Source organism: Zonotrichia leucophrys, chromosome 4, assembly GCF_028769735.1.
Source record: "Zonotrichia leucophrys gambelii isolate GWCS_2022_RI chromosome 4, RI_Zleu_2.0, whole genome shotgun sequence".
Taxonomy (NCBI): Eukaryota; Metazoa; Chordata; class Aves; order Passeriformes; family Passerellidae; genus Zonotrichia; species Zonotrichia leucophrys.
Genome location: NC_088173.1, coordinates 64,693,663 through 64,710,452, shown reverse-complemented (window position 1 = coordinate 64,710,452; position 16,790 = coordinate 64,693,663). Strand labels below are relative to the sequence as shown.

The following is a 16,790-nucleotide window of genomic DNA, read 5'->3' as shown; positions in this document are numbered from 1 at the left end:
GGATCCCTGGCAGTGCCCAAGGCCAGGTTGGACACTGGGGCTTGCATCCACCTGGGACAGTGGAAGGTGTCCCTGCCATGGGCAGGGGTGATACTGGATGGGATTTGAGGTCCCTTCCACCCAAACTATCCCATGATTTTATGTCACAGGGACATCTAGCATCACAACAAACCCTTACACAGGGACAGCTGTGTCACACTGAGGATCTGCCACGTTTCACATGACAAAAACCAGGATTAACCTATCCAGGAGGAAGAGCTGGGACTGGATGGCAGCTGAGCAGAAGTTCTCAGAACTCCCAAATTTTACATTTAAGCTCCACCTACATCAGTTGCACAGCGCCTTCACTTTTTATCTTAATTTTCTGTTTCAGCCATGAGGACAGAGAGGGGAAAGCGGGTCCTGGAGCCAGTTAATGGAAGTGAGGAAAACTGGCTCCAAGAAGTGTCTCTGAGCCCTTCAGCAGATTGTTTTAATCCCCCTGTTAACCAACAATATGGAGAGCTATTCGAGATCTCCCCGTTCCTGCCGAGGACTGCAGAGCTGTACATTAATTGCTGTCTCTGGAGTGCCTTGGACAGAAGGAGGGAGGGAAATGCCAAGCATTATATTATTAACTCCTGTGCCTGGGCGTGTGCTCAGCACAGCTCCACATCTCAGTCAGAGCCCACTTGGAAACAACAGCTCAGGGGGTGCTCAGGAGCCAGGACTGCACCCAGGGATGGGAAGGGAGCAGCTCCAGGCAGGTGGCACAGAGTGGGCGACAGGGAGAGCAAACCAGCTGTTCACAAGGTTAACAACATCTGGATGCCCTCAGCCAGCCTTGGGTGGCAGTTTTTGGCACAGGATTGGCAGGGAAGGGTTGGAAAGCTGCTCAGCCCCGAGCCTGAGTCCTCCTCATTTGGGAGAAGGTGTGAGGGATCTTTGCTGGCTGTTCCAAAAGGAATTCCCATGGAAGCACCAGGGATCTGTCCTGTCACCCTGCCCTTCCAAACCACCAGGGCCAGCCCCCAAATTTCCATGTTATCTGCATCTCCTCCACTCCCAGCTCCTAAAGCCATGGATTCCAGAGGCTGTGGGATGTGCTGGGGCTGGAATCAGCTGTGGCCCAGCTCTCCCAGCTCCTGTACTCACGTGTTTGGCAGCAACTCTGGAAGAGCCGACGATGTTCCCATTAGTGTCCAACACATCGATTCCCTCCTCCAGCTCCGTGTGCCTCATCAGGACCACGTTGCAGATGTTGGCACTGGCTGAGGAGGAGAAAGGCAGGAGGAACAGCCCTGCTCAATCCCCACTGGCAGCTTCTGTTTGCCCTGACAGCCCTCCAGATCTCCTCCCCTCAATCTGCTGAGGTGAATTGCTCTGACCCCAAAAAAAGACGGAATTCTCAAGGAGAGTAATAACCAATTTTTTTTCCTCTGGGGCAATAAGGGTAAATAGGCTTACAGGAAGGTCTAGTGCAAGGTGTCCTTGCCTGTGCTTGGACCTAGGTGGTCTTTAGGTTCTTTCCAGCCCAAACTATTCCATGATTTCACATATTTTAGGGGAAAAGTGGCTCTGTGCACCATCTGACTCCTCCTCCTTGCTCAGCCTGTGGCTTTTGAGGCCTCAAGATGACCCCAAATTCTGTCTAAAGTCTGACCAAGACTTGGGCTTGAGCAGCACCCTCCCATATGCAGCCCATCCTCTCATTCAGGCGCTTCCCAACTTCTCCCAGGGAAAAGCTGCTCATTCCCACAAAACTTTTGGGCTGATCAAGTGGCATTTTCCAGCACCCCCCACACCACATTTCTCTGCAAACTTTCCACCCAGAACTGAGACAAACCCACTGTTGCTGCAAGTTCCAGTGCCTTCCAAAAATGTGTTTCTGCACTGCTTGATGGGTTAATATTCGCTAATTAATCTCAATTCATGTCATATAACAAATGTCTAATTTTTTGAGGGTGGTGGGTGGGTGAGCCCTCTCTGAAGGCAGCTCTGTGCAATCAAGGATGATTTGTGGTGACAAATGCTCCTTCCACTCGAGAGGGAGAGGAACACACACACACGCACACTCTGTCTCTCTCTTTAATATTCCAACGACCAGACCACTCTTCCCATCTATCAAAATATCTGTGTTCCCAACCCTGCAGCTCCTGAATCCCAGAGAAAAAACAAAACAAGGCCTTTCATTTAGAGAAAGTTTAGCCCCTGGTTTTTTTCGTTTTTAACACTCGCACGCCCCGTCCTTCTCGCTGTCAATCAGAACTGAGCAGATCAAGGAGCCCAGCAGGGCTGCTCTGGCCAGGGATGCCCTGGCACAGAGTTCCTGACAGACTCAGGATGGGGTGGCCAGCCCTGATGCTCCCAAGATGCTTTTCCAAGGCTCTGGATTCCCTGCCCTGGTCCCAAAGCCAAAAGCTGCTTGCATGGTTTGTCTGAGACGAGGCGCTCACGTCGCCGCTCCCCTTCTGCTTTCTGAGAGAGCAGAAACGCTGCTAATTATGGCTAAACTTGGATTGCATGGATGTCTCAAATGCACGAGGGTGGGGGGGGGAGAAATAAATAAATTTATGTGCAGACAAAGTCATCTGCAGGATTTGGGAAGGAATTGTGGTAATGGAAACTGCGGCTGTGAAAGCACTCTGAGGAAACGGGGCTTGGGCTCCACACCAAGGCATCACCCCATTCCTGGTGTTTGTAGGGATTCTTCCTATCCCAAGGTGCTTTCCACACTCTAAATCTGTCCTTGGGCATCACCTAAACACAACAATTTTAACCACACACACACAAAAAAGTCCCAAGAGAAGAAATCCTTCCTCCCTCTTTCTTCTCTCCAATGAGGATCTTCCCATCAGCTTTAATTCCCTTCAGATCAGGTTTGGGATTGGATTTTTGGGGTTTTCTGAGGTTTTTAGCCATGAACATCTCCAGTATAAAGCACACTGCACGAGGCTGGGTTGGGGGGGGAGAGAAATAAATAAATTTATGCGCAGACAAAGTCATCTGCAGAATTTGGGAAGGAATTGTGGTAATGGAAACTGCGGCTGTGAAAGCACTCTGAGGAAACGGGGCTTGGGCTCCACACCAAGCCATCACCCCGCTCCTGGTGTTCGTAGGGATTCTTTCTATCCCAAGGTGCTTTCCACACTCTAAATCTGTCCTTGGGCATCACCTAAACACAACAATTTCAACCACACACACACTAAAGCCCAAGGAGAAGAAATCTTTTCTCCCTCTCCTTTCTCTCCAATGAGGATCTTCCCATCAGCTTTAATTCCCTTCAGATCAGGTTTGGGATGGGATTTGGGGGTTTTCTGAGGTTTTTTAGCCATGAACATCTCCAGTATAAAGCACACCCTCCCCAGTGACACCCTGGCCTTGGGGCCAGCTGTTCACACCCAGTTCTGGGGAAGAAAAGGGTGAATTGGGTTCCTTGAATTCCCCTGAGCAGCAAGACCCTTCCCCTCCTCACCTCTGAGCAAGGATCCAAGCCCTCCCTGCTCAAACTCAGGCTCCAAGACCTCCTTCCCTTCCCTGCTTTCCCATGGAACCCTTTCACCCCCTGAGGATGCCCCAGCCCCAATCCCAAACCCTTTTCCAGCCCCTGGCTCTGCAGGGCCTTGGCTGCTCCTCCAGGAGCTGCTCCCCTGCCTTGGTTTCCTGGATCCAACCCCTGGTCCTGGGTGGGATTTTTTGGACAATTTGAGGTTTTCAGCTGGAAAATTAACCTTGGAAGGGGGTGAGAGCATAGCCTGACCCAGCAGCACTGGTGTTAAAGTGTCCTCCAGGCAGAGCTGCTGCAGGTGGGCATTCCCTGATGGTGCAAACACAACCTTCACACAGACCTCTCTGAGGGCACCAAGACCTTTCCCAGCACCCATCCTGGCTTCCCAAAGCTCTGTGGAGTCCTCAGGAAATCCCTGCTAGAGTTTGGGCTGCCTTCCACCCCAGCAGCAGCAGCCCCTCCTGTAGTAATTTGGGATGGGACCCTAAATCTTGGATGTCCCCCCAGTTTTCCAGCTGCCCCCAGCCAGCACAGCTCTGGGGGTCAGTGCAGAGGGGGGCAAGGAAGGGATGGGGAAAACTCTCTGATTTCACAGAATCATGGAATTATTAAGGCTGAAAAGGATCTCTAAGATCATCAAGTCCAACCATCACTGCCAAATCCACCACCCCATCCCTGAGCACCACATCTGTAGTGTTTTTGGAGCAAGGGCTTTACCCCAGTGTTTGGCTTTTCATGTAGAAATAGAGAATTTCTGCCTTTCTGCTGGGGGCTGGAGGCTCAAAAAGAATTGGGAGACATATCTTAATGAAGGGTTCATCCAGGTCTGCAAACCACAAACCAGCAATTAGTGGGAGGATCCCTGATGTACTGGCCCATAACAAAGCCAGACAAATAAAACATTAGCTGGGGAATTAATTACAGGCTAAACAAATTAATTATGGGTCCTCAATCAATGCCAACACAAACACCTGGGTGTGAAAGCAGATCAACCCTGCAGCAAGGATTTCCTGAGTGCCTTTGACTCAAACACCCCTCAGAGCTGCCTCCTGGGGCTGGAACTCATCCCTTGTGCTCTCCTGGTTGTAAAACACCAAGGAAAGCTGAATCTCCCTAAAACAGATCCCAGAAAAGTCCCAGTAAAGCAACAACAATGCCCACAGACCTCTGGTGTACAAGGAAAAGGCTCAGTGCAACTCCCAGAGCACAATCCCTGTCCCCTCTGCTCTGCAGGCAGGGCAGGCAGCTGCTCTTGTGGCAGAAAAGGGGAAAAATATCCAGCAATTCAGCAATTTAGGGCTGGAGGAACACAAAAAGCAGTTCTCTGCAAATAAAGGAGCAGAAAGGCCAGAGAAAGCAAGAGCAGCAGACAGGTAAAGGGGCTCAGGAGAGCTCTGAGGATGTGGCACTTGCACAGCAAAGAAAAAACTTGAAAGGAAAATTCGGCATTATATGGCTGAAAAAGGAACCTGGAACAGGGAGGAAACCCCATTTTTTTTAGTAAACAAACAAAGATGGTGCAATTTTTTACACAAAAAATTACCCCAAAGCCGCTGGTGATTTTTTCAAGGCTAAAATAACTCAGCATGTGCAGGAGGTTGGAACCATGACCCAGCAAAGGCTGAGTGAAGAGCATCCCTGCCCTCAAACACAGGGCTGATAAAACCCCAATAAATGCTCCACCATGCCAGGAGCAGCCTCAGTTCTGCACACACTGGGGGCTGCTCTTAACCAGGGACTCCTCAGAAATCTGCACATTCAGAGCAGAACCATTTCTCTGCATTTTATTGTAAAATAACCCCAGCGCTGCTGCTTATTCAAAGATTTGACACAGCTCAGCCCAGATCCTGCAAATTAAATCCTCTCAGGTTGGAATGGTCAAGGACCACTCAGTGCTGATCACTTCTGAAGCTGCTTCAGGGTGGAAAATGCAGCTGGAAAGCCTGAGGAGCTGCCTCCACCAGCAGCTCTGCAGCATTTTTCTGCCAAAATTCTGCTTTGCAGAGTCCCATCCCTGCCTGCCCCAGCTTGGGGACAACCACTGGGGGGACACGAGCAGCAAGGGAGGAGCTGTGTCCATCCCAGTGGCTTCTGGCCACCTGCAGGTTTGCAGCCACCACCTGGAACATAAAGAAAAGGAATTTTTCCTTACCGACAGCGGGGAATGGCACAAACCTCTGGATCAGCAGCCGAGTGGCCGGGGTAAACTTGTTGGCTCTCTGGATCAGAACATTAAGGCCCACCTTGGAATGGAGAAAAGCAAACCAGAGGAGCAGAGAGTTAATGACCAGCAGCAGGGCAGATGGCACAGTTTGGGGTCCCTCCCCATGAAAATATGTTTGAGAACTAAACCTCCCCCAGCTGCAGGGTTTGGCTGTGTTGGGTTCAACCCTTTAGTCAATACAGGGTTAAATACAATTATTGAGATCAAAATAAGGGTTGAACCCAATCTTTGGGCTTAAATGAAGTGTTGAAGCCAATTCTTGGGTTTAAATGAAGGATTGAACCCAACCCTTGGGCTTAAATGAAGGATTGAACCCAACTTTTGGGTTTAAATGAAGGGTTGAACCCAACTTGGGTTTGTATGAAGTGTTGAACCCAACCATTGGATGGAACCCAAACATTTGGTTTAAATTAAAGATTGAACCCAACCCTTGGGCTTACAAGAAAGGTTGAACCCAACTCTTGGGTTTATATCAAAGTCTGAACCCAACCATTGGGTTTAAATGAAGCATTGAACCCAACAATTGGGTTTATCCAAAGTGCTGAACTCAACCACTGGATTGAACCGAACCATTGGGTTTAAATGAAGGGTTGAACTGTTGGGCTTAAATGAAGAGCTGAACCCATCACTGGGTTTAAATTAAGGATTGGACCCAAGTATTGGGTTTACACAAAGTATTGAAGCCAATGGTTGGATTGGACCTGGATTTAAATGAAGGACTGAACCCAACTGTTGGGTTTAAATGAAGGATTAAACCCAACTCTTGGGTTTATATGGAGTGTTGAACCCAGCTGCTACGTTTATATGGAGGGTTGAACCCAACCATTGGGTTTAAACCCTTCCCAGCTAGAAGATAAACCAGAACCCATTCCAACAGCATCCAGTCCTTCTGGAATTGCCCTTGGCTGGATTTTTGCCCAGTTCACCATCATTTTACCCATCCACCACAAAATCCTTGGGAGTGGCAGTCCTCACCTAGCTGGGAAAAACCCAAATTTCAGTGGTGGTGGTGGCCCAGCACAATCAATTCCTTCTCCAAGGGTCTGGACTACACAACCCCATGCAGTGCCAACATTTGGGCTGTAAAGTTTATTATAACCATGGATTTATTTTTGTTTCCTTGTCCAACCCTTGAATAAAGCAGAACTCTCCACAGTTTTTCATGGATCTGGGTCGTTGTGGATGTTCATAGAAACATAGAGGAGTTGCTGCCTCCTGACTCTCACATTGATAATGCTGAAATTTGGGAGAATTTCCATCAACATTGGCTTCATGCACACATGGCATTAAAAATTAACCAAATCTATTCATGGGGAATGACTTCAGTCTTTAAATTACTCTTCTTCACAATATTTTCTCTTTTTCAACCCCCCTTAAAAAACCCCAAATGCACAAACTAAACAGCCCCAACGTGGGAATTTTCAGCTGGAAATGGACGCCTTGAGCAATGTGTGGCCAAAATGTTTTCAACCCAAAATGCAGCAAAATTAAAAATTTTTTAAAAAAATCAGCCAAAACCAAAAAGCTGCCAGAAAAAAAAAGCAATTTTTTGGGTGGGGTTTTTTTCTTTTTTTTTTCTTTTTTTTTGGAGGAGGGGGTTTGAAAGCAAAGAGAAGCCTGGGGGAAGATATTTTGCAGGCTGCTACATTATACATGCACATCCCAGCTCATCCCGGCGTGCCGGAGCCTGGGAGGAAGAGGGGGAGAAGCACAACTGCTGGGTAAGCCCTGCATGAGCACAGGGCTGCTTCTCCAGCCCCAGGAAATATTTCCAGAGCCTTTCCCAAGGTTTTCACCCAGATCAAAGCAGGAACTCCTCCTCTTGTCCTCAGCGAGTGCAGCTCTAGAACTGAGTCCAAGAGAGCCATGGTGACTCTGCTTAGTCTGGACAGCAGTGGGGGCTTGTCTTGAACTTCCCCCCCCTCAAAAATGACTGAATGATTTATTTTTTTTAATTTTCCAATTGTTAGGATGAGTCTTTTCAAAGTCTGAACACCTCCATAAACTGTAACACAGTCTAAAATGTGTGGCTTTAAGAGAAGCCAGTTTTAAGCCTGGCTTTGCTGGTCTGCCCCATGGATTTGGGTATTCATTCTGGATATGGTTAATCTGTGTCCGTGACAAATTTTGTTGGGTTTGCAGCCCCTGCTTGGAGGTTTGGTGGAGGATTTGACAATGAAGTGGAAGGGCAGCAGCTTTTGAAAGAGAAAAGCTGAGTCTGGGAGAGCCACCAGTGTGAGGGCAGTGAAATAAAAGCATTTTATTTCCAGATTTAATGTGATGAACTCAGTCCCCACTTACAGCAACCCTCCTGCTGGGAACATGAAATTAAATGTTGCTGGAGATTAAATCCCATCTCCAAATCCTCAACACAAGGGCTGGATATAGGAAACTAATGAGGGTTTGTTTTCTACAGTTTGGAAATTGCTGTAGCTGATCTGTGAACTCCTTCCCACAGGTCATGAGGTGGGATGAGGGTAAACAGGGCAGGAACTGCTCAACCTCAGGCCACCAAAGCAAAAGGCTCATCAAGGTGATGTTGATGAGTTTAATTACTTGGGATTGGCCAAAGGACGCTGTTGAGGCAAATTCATCACTAAAGATCAACCCCATGTTAATTATTGTGACCATCACCCAGTCACTGAGCAGGGTCTGCAGCACTGGTGATGGAAACATGGAACAGAACCAGGGGGAATTCACCCCACCCAAGCTGGCACAACCACAGAATCACCAAGGCAGGAAAAGCCCTTCAAGATTGAGTCCAGCCATCCCCAGCACTGCCAGGGCCACCACTGCCCCATGTCCCCAAGTGCCACATGCACAGGGCTGTGAAATCCCCCCAGGGATGGGGACACCAGCCCTGCCCTGGGCTGCTGTGCTTGACAACCTTTGATGAAGGAATTCTTCCTGAAATCCAACCTAAACCTTCCCTGGCACAGCCTGAAGCTGCTTCCTCCTGTCCTGTGGGTCCCTTTGCAGCTCAGCTTCTCTGGGCAGCCTGCTCCAGAGTTTGACAGAACCCCAGGATGGTTTGGGTGGGAAGGGACCTTAAAGAACATCCAAGGCAGGGACACCTCCCACTGTCCCAGGGTGCTCCGAGCCCCCATGTCCAACCTGGCCTGGTGCACATGGTCCATACTGTGACCAGATCAAATCCAGCTTTCTCCAATTGCCTGGTTTGCTGAGGTTTCCTCCTCCAGACCACTCCCTTGATGTGGCTGAGGGAGCTGGGGGAATTGGACACAGGGACACAGGAGTGGACACAGGGACACATGGCTGGACACACGGACACATGGCTGGACAGACTGACACATGAGTGGACACAGGGACACATAAGTGGACACAGGAATATGGGGCAGGACACAGGGACACATGTCTGGACACAGGGACACAAGAGTGGACACAGGGAGAGATTCATGCTGACCTGACACAGGGATATGTGACTGGACACAGGGACACGAGTGGACACACAACTGGACACAGGGACACACAGCTGGACCCAGGAATATGTGACACCAGCCCTTCCTAACATCCCTCAACACTAACCCGGGATCAAACATGGCCAGTGGGAGAGAAACCTCACCCAGGGCTCTGCTGTGCCTCTGGCAGCACTCTGCCCTTCCTCCCTCCTCCTCCTCCTCGAGTGCCAAGAATTCCTGCCATTTCTTTAGCTCCTGTTTTGTTTCAGCATCAACAACATTCCCTCAGCAGAACGTTTGTGATGTCATTGCACTTTGAAGCAGAACCATCAGACTGTCAGAGACCAATGTTTCCGATTCCTTTTCTCCTCCTTATCTCACAAAGTTCCGACCTCATGTCTACCAAGATTCCAATTCTAAAACCAGGGGAAATAAAAAAAAATTCTTGCTTTTTTCTGCCTTTTTATGAAGATTTTTGAAGCCTGAGAGATGGTTTTGAATGCCTGACATTGGCAATGACCAAGCCTACACCTCTTAAACCCAGCCTAGAGCAGTAAATCCATCAGAGGAGTTATTTCACTTCATATTGGGAGGGAATTTTTATGAAATAGAGGAATCTCAGGAGTCCAGTGAGCATTAGCTGGTAGACACCACCCAAACATTGCTTCATGGGCTGTGCTGGAGAAATCCCCACTGATTTAGGGGATTTAACTCGTCCTGAGCACTGCAGCTGGAGCTGGCTGTTCAAAGGACCTGGAAAGTCAACTTGGAAAGAGGGACAGGCTCCAAAGGAGGTTATCCCTATCCCCCAGTCACCAGATTGGATTAGAACTAATTGGATCTGATGAGTCCCATCCAGCCAAGCTGGAGAAAAGAGCATTAGGAGAAGGAAGGAAAAAACTCATTCATTAGGGCTGGGAGGTGAAGATGGAGGCAGAGAGATGGAAAACTGGGCTCTTTCCCAACTGGAGCTTTCCCAAGCCAAGGAGAACAGAATGGAAGAGTCTAAGGGAAGGGAAAGCAATCAGGATCTGAGTGGGGAAGGAACTTGGAGAGGAGTAAGAGTAAGGGAAGGAGCAGACATCACTCCCAAGACAATTCCAGCAGGGATGGCCACAGCAGCCCCACAGCTGGATGCTTCAAGGGAAGAGAATGGTGCAGCCTGGAGCAAGGCTGGAGGAAAGTGGGATTCATGCTGAGAACACAACAAACTTGGTTTGGGAGATGGTGGAGCAAGGAGGATGACGGGCCATGCCCAGGACAAGAGGGAGTTGTCTCATATCAAGTTTTCCATGCACCTGGATCCTGTCCAGAGGCAGCAGCACTGCTGGGGTGGTGGGGATGGGCTGGGGCAGTGGGAAAGGAACGGACAAGAACAAACCTGCTGGAAATGGAAACATCCCAGTGGAATGAGAGGGAAAATGCTGCAGAGAGGCACATGGAGTTTGGGAGGGGACAGTCACAGGGGGAACCTTAAGCATCATCGACTTCCAACTCCCTGCCTTGGACACCTTCCACCATCACAGGCTGCTCCAAGCCCTTCCAGCCTGGCCTGGGACACTCCCAGGGATGGGCCTGGCAGCACCCAGCAGGTGCCAGGTGCTCCTGACTCCAGGGACAGGATGATGATGGACACTGGGAGCAATCCCAGAGAGCCCCATGTCCTTGTCCCCCACAAGGCTGTGCCTTTGGGAATGGCTGCTCAGCTCCAGCGATTTCAGGGCTCCATGGAGGAACTGCCAGGCTGAGTTTCAGTCTGAGAGATCCAACCACTCCCTTTGGGGTCTGAGAATGAACAGGGAAAGGGATGTGCAGGAACAGCTTTGGAGCAGAGAGATGCAGACTTTAGAGCCAAGCACTGCTTCATTTCAAACTTAAACTTCATTTAAAACAGAAGTTGATCACCAGCTCCTCGAATCCCCTGGGATTTTCCCCCTGCTCCCATGGAGGAGAGAGCCAGGCCACGCTCCATCCCCTCCCATCCCTCTCCCGACTTTTCCAGCCCCTGAATGTCTCCTGTCCGAGCAGGACAGAGCCGAGGCGGTGGGAGGGCTCCAGCTCTCCCGGCTGATTATGGACATCACACCCCATTCACAGGCTGTCAGCGCAGCCTCGCAGACAATTATCGGGAACAAGGAGAGGATTGGAAAAATCCACAGGGGCACCTCCACCTGGAGAGGAGAGCGAGAAATGGTGTGTGAGAGGTCAGCGCGAACGAGCAGGGAAGGAGGAGCAGCCCCACGGCACGGCGAGGAGTGGGAGTGCTGGAAAGGGATGGAATGGGAGTAATGGAAAGGGAAGAAATGGGGTTGCTGACATGGGATGGAATGAGATTGATAGAAAGGGAAGGAATGGGATTGATGGAATAGGAAGGAATGAGATTGATGGTGTGGAAAGGAATGGGATCGATGGTGTGGAAAGGAATGGAATTGCTGGAAAGGATTGGGATTGCTGGGATGGGAAGGATTGGGATTGCTGGAATGGGTAAGGTAGGAATGGGGTTGCAGGAAAGGGGAGAAATGGGATTGCTGGAAAGGGAAGGAGTGGGATTGATGGAAAAGGAAGGAATGGGACTGCTGGAAAGAGAAGGACTGGGATTGATGGAAAGGGATGGAATGGGATTGATGGAATGGGTAGGGAAGGAATGGGATTCATGGAATGGGAAGGAATGGGATTGCTGAAATGAGATGGAATGGGATTGATGGAATGGGAAGAAATGGAATTGCTGGAAAGGGAAGAAATGGGATTGATGGTATGGGAAGGAATGGGTTTGTTGGCATGGGAAGGAATGAGATTGCTGGAAAGGGAAGAAATGGGATTGATAGAAAGGGAAGGATTTGGATTGCTGGAAGGGGAAGAAATGGGATTGCTGGAAAAGGAAGGATTGGGATTGCAGGATTTGGAGCTGCTCTTGGCGGAACTGGATCAGGGAAATTGAAAAGCTGATGGAGAAAGCTCCAATCCCACAGAAAAACTGGGAGATGATTCAAGGAGAAAGTCCAGAGGGACCCAAAAAATGACCCCAGAGGGTTCCAGAGGGGTTAACTCCACCAGTTACCAATCCAAAGGTCCCAGCAGCAGTGAAAATGCAGGAAACGGGCAATGGCTGCTCATGGTCCTTGGCTGATTTAATTCAGACCTTTCAGCACAGCCCCAGGAGTCACTTCTCACCCAAAGAGAAGTTTGATCTGTCCTGAAGAGCTGAGCCAGCACCAAAAGGGATCAGCAGTGCCAGAGCAAATGGAGCTGGGATCTGGAATTAGGAATCAGAAAATCCTGGAATGGGTTGGGTTGGAAGGGCCTTAAATCCCCTCTCATGCACCCCTCACCTCCCACTGGGCCAGGGTGCTCCAAGCTGCCCTTGGACACTTCCAGGGATTGCCCAATTTCCCTGGGCAGAAGAAACCTACTTCCACATAGAAATAATAAAGTTGTTATAAATAATTATTATCTATATAAAATTATAATATCCAAAAAGCAGTTGTTGCCAATAAAATCGGCTTCATGCAGCTTTTTTAATCTCCTAAAAGCGTGAAAAATAGCAGAGTAAGAGTGTGTGTGTCAGCTGGAAAGAGTTTCTGTCTCATCACAGCCCCCCTGATCTGTGCAGCTCTTGGCACTGGAATACTGGGGGAATAAAAAATTCCAAACATTTCAAATACATTTGGTCTCTCTCAAGTCTTTTTACTTCTCCCTGCCTTTGTTTGCCTTGTTTAGGAAAACCAGCTGGTGTTAATTGCACTTCATGCACCACCAGCATGAACAGCAGCCAGATATCAGGAATTGGAGCCTGATCCCAGGAATCCACTCAATTGTTTGGGGAAAAAATTACATTATCACTCTTCAGAACAGAATAAAATGAGGGAGCAAAAGAAAAGGCAGGAAAGAGGCTGGTGGGGGGAAAGTGGGATAAAAATAAATTACAATCATAGAAAGAGAAACGGAGATATTAGAGGATGGAATTCCCAGAGCAGCTGTGGCTGCCCCTGGATGCCTGGAATGTCCAAGGCCAGGTTGGACATTGGGGCTGGGAGCACCTGGGACAGTGGGAGGTGTCCCTGACATGGATGGGGTGGGATGGGATTTGGGATCTGTTCCAACCCAAACACCTCTCCCAGCCTTATTTCAAGTGGTTCCTTCACCTCAGTCATGCACAGGAGAAGGGATGAAATCCTGGACCTGGCACGGCTCTGTGCTCTGACTTGGGTTGGGATGGGAGTAGTTGGAGAGAAAAGGAAATATGGGGACAAAAACGTGAAATAAAATAATATTGATTCCTCCCCAAATTCACCCTGTAGAGCTGGAAATCAGGAGCTGTGGTTGTAGCAATTCCTCTCTCTCTAGAAAGGGAAGAAAATCAGGATATTTGCAAAGGTTTCCCATTTAACTGCAGGACAATGAGGACAAACCCAGCCCTGATGGAGCAGTGTGCCTGTCCCTGCTGTGAGGACACAGAGGGTGAGGCACAGCACAAATTCACTGCTCTGTCCTCTCTGGGCTTCTCCAGGCCCTTTTCCAGCTGCACACAGGGAAGGGTCTACCCTAATGACTGAGCCCACATCCCAAAGCCTCCCTGCGGGGCAGGGCTTTCTCCAGGCTGCTGGGAGCTGTGAGGGCTTTCAGCATTCCACAACTGCAGGAGTGTTCCCACTGGGATGTTTGTGGGGACACAGAAACCTCACTGCACACCCCCTGTGCCATCCCTGCTCTGCTGGGAAGGTTTTCTTCCAGCATCACAGAGGAGAAGAACCTTTAAAATCTGCTACCCTTCATGTTTCACATGGAGAAAACCTCCTCCCAACATCAGGAAAAAACACCTATGAAGGCTGCTGCTCTTCATGCCCAGTGTGGAGGGAAACCTGCCAATATCCAGGAGAAGAACCTCTAAAGGCTGCTGCCCTTCATAATTCATGTGGAGGAAAACCTCCTTCCAACATCAGGATAGAAGAACCCCTGAAGGTTTTTGCCCTTCATGTTTCCCATGGAGGAAAAGCTTCCAACATACAGAAGGAGAAGAACCACTAAAGACTGCTGCCCTTCACATGATAGAAGAACCCCTGAAGGTTTTTTTACCCTTCCTGCTCCACATGGAAGAAAACATCCCAACATCAGGAAGAAGAACCCCTGAAGGGTTTTGCCCTTCATGCTCCACGTGGAAGAAAACATCCTTCCAACATCAGGAAGGAGAACAACCCCTGAAGGGTTTTGGCCTTTGTGCTCCATGTGGGGGAAAATATCCCAGCATTCAGAAGAACCTCTAAAGGCTGCTGCCCTTCATATTTCACATGGAGGAAAATCTCCTTCCAACATCAGGATAGAAGAACCCCTGAAGGTTTTTGCCCTTCAGCTCCACATAGAAGAAACCCTCCTGAACATGAGGAAGGAGAAGAACCCTTGAAGGGTTTTGGCCTTCATGCTCCACATGGAGAAAAACATCCCAACATCCAAAAGGAGAACCTCTAAAGGCTGCTGCCCTTCATGCTCCATGTGGAGGAAAAGCTCCTTCCAACATCAGGATAGAAGAAGAACCCCAGAAGGTTTTTGCCCTTCATGCTCCACATGAAAGAAAATATCCCAACATCAGGATAGAAGAACCCTGAAGGTTTTTGCCCTTCATGCTCCATGTGGAGGAAAACATCCCGACATGAGGGAGAACACCTGAAGGTTTTTGCCCTTCAGCTCCATGTGGAAGAAAACCTCCCAAACATCAGGAAGGAGAACCCCAGAAGGTTTTTGCCCTTCTCCACCCTGGACCATCCACAACCCCATGGAGAGCTCCTGCCTGCCCCTGGGACACTGTGCTGACCCCCTGAGCACCCCAGCTCGGAGCCAGCACTGTTCCACACACCCAGGGCATCCTGGTGGGATGCCAGCCTGGGGGACAGGGTGGCACTGCCAGGAGGCAGCAGCTCCCCCCTGCAGGGAGATCTCTGCTTGCACCAGGCTGAAACTCCCCAATTTTATTCCCTGCACATCTCACAGAGCTTCTCACACCTCTTTGCACAGGGGTGTTTCCCACAGCACCCCAAGGTCCCTTCTGCCCTCTGGAGCTGCCCTGCAGGCTCTGAGCAGCCCAAGGGATTCCAGCTCCCCAAGCCCTGCACAGCCCAGCAGCACGGACACCTCCACACCCACGGGGTCCTTACCAAAGCCTCCCAGCTGCTCGGGGGACAAAGCTCTGCCAAGATCCTTGTCCGTGTGTCCTGCCCCTCTAATCTGCCCCTGTTCCAAGAGGGAGAGGAGTATTAATGCCAAAAACACGGGATCAGCAGCACCACAGCGTGCTGGGGTGTGAGGGGCAGCAGCACGTCCAGCTGGGGACTGTCACCTCAGGGACTCACAAGGTGACAAAAATGCTGGCCTAAGCACTGAGGAGCTCAGGAAAACCATCCCATGCTTCCCCAGGAAGCTGTGGATGGAAAACCAAAGCATTGAGGTTGTTAGGATGGGGATTAGGGTTAAAGTTGAGCTGGAAAAGTGAGCACAGCTCCTGAGTGAGAAGGTGGGAACTCAGGTGAGCCAGGGTGTGAGCCCAGGTGAGCCAGGCTGGGTTTTGAGCTCAGGTGAGCCAGGCTGGGTTGTGAGCAGGAAGGGACAGCAGAGGGGACAGGAGCAGCAGTGCCCAGCACACAGAATGAGACATGGCAAACCATCCTGCACAAGGGTACCCAATAAAATGGAGTTTTCCCTCAAAACCTCGAGGCACTTCAACAACTCCACACCCTTTGGAAAACGGTCGGGCAGCTGCACAAAGAGCAAATTCTCTGTGACCTGAAAAAATGGGGAAATGTCTTGGCCAGAGGGGAAAATACCAACTGCTGTGGGATCTTTAATGCTCCAAAGGAAAAGGTACAACCATCCAGTTTTGGGCATATTTGAAACCCCAGTGTAAGGAATAACTTTCCCAAGTTGCTCCTCAAAACTGTTCCTGCCCTTTTGGGAAGAGCTGATCCTGCTCCTGATGTCAACCTGTGCTCCTGGGAATGTATTAAAAGCCACAAGAGCTTGATTTTAAGAATGTTAAAAGCTTCTCTCACAGGAGCTTTATAATCTGTGTGATTATTTCACACAGAGCTGCAGAGGAGGCCCCAGAGCTGCTCCAGGGCTGGAGCCAGGCTGGGAGAGCTGGGAATGTTCACCCAGAGAAGGGAAAATTCCAGGAAATCCTAAATGTCCCTAAAGAGGCTCCAGGAGAGCTGCAGAGGGACTGGGGACAAGGCCTGCAAGGACAGGAGCCAGGGAATGGCTCCCACTGGGAAAGGGGAGATTGGGCTGGGATCTTGGCAAGGAATTCCTGGCGGGGCTGGAATTCCCAGATTTGCTGTGGCTACCCCTGGATCCCTGGCAGTGCCCAAGGCCAGGCTGGATCCACCTGGGACAGTGGGAGGTGTCCCTGCCATGGCAGGGGTGGCACTGGGTGGGATTTGAGGTCCCTTCCCACCCAAACCATTCCAGGGTTCCACACCATGACCTGAACTCCAGCTCCAGCTTGGAACACATCTGCAGGGGAAGATGTAATTCCATCCCCAGTGGAACATTCCAGAACTCTGCCTCTCCTCTCCTGCCACCCAGGGCCCTGCAGCCTCGAGGTCTCTAAATTAGCCTGGTTAATGAATTCCCCACCAATTAACGCACGAGGGAGAGTGGGAGTTCACAGAGC

At 49.9% G+C, this 16,790-nt stretch overlaps 1 protein-coding gene across 1 annotated transcript in view; it reads right to left on the bottom strand.

Annotated features, from left to right (window-relative positions):
- Nucleotides 1-16,790, bottom strand: part of SFXN5 (sideroflexin 5) — a 103,230-nt gene that overhangs the window by 34,422 nt on the left and 52,018 nt on the right. The window contains exons 10-11 of the mRNA XM_064711942.1: nt 5,640-5,730; nt 1,135-1,250 (exon numbers count right to left, since the gene is read on the bottom strand). Coding sequence (XP_064568012.1) covers nt 1,135-1,250; nt 5,640-5,730 — 207 coding nt within the window. The remainder of the gene's footprint in view (nt 1-1,134; nt 1,251-5,639; nt 5,731-16,790) is intronic.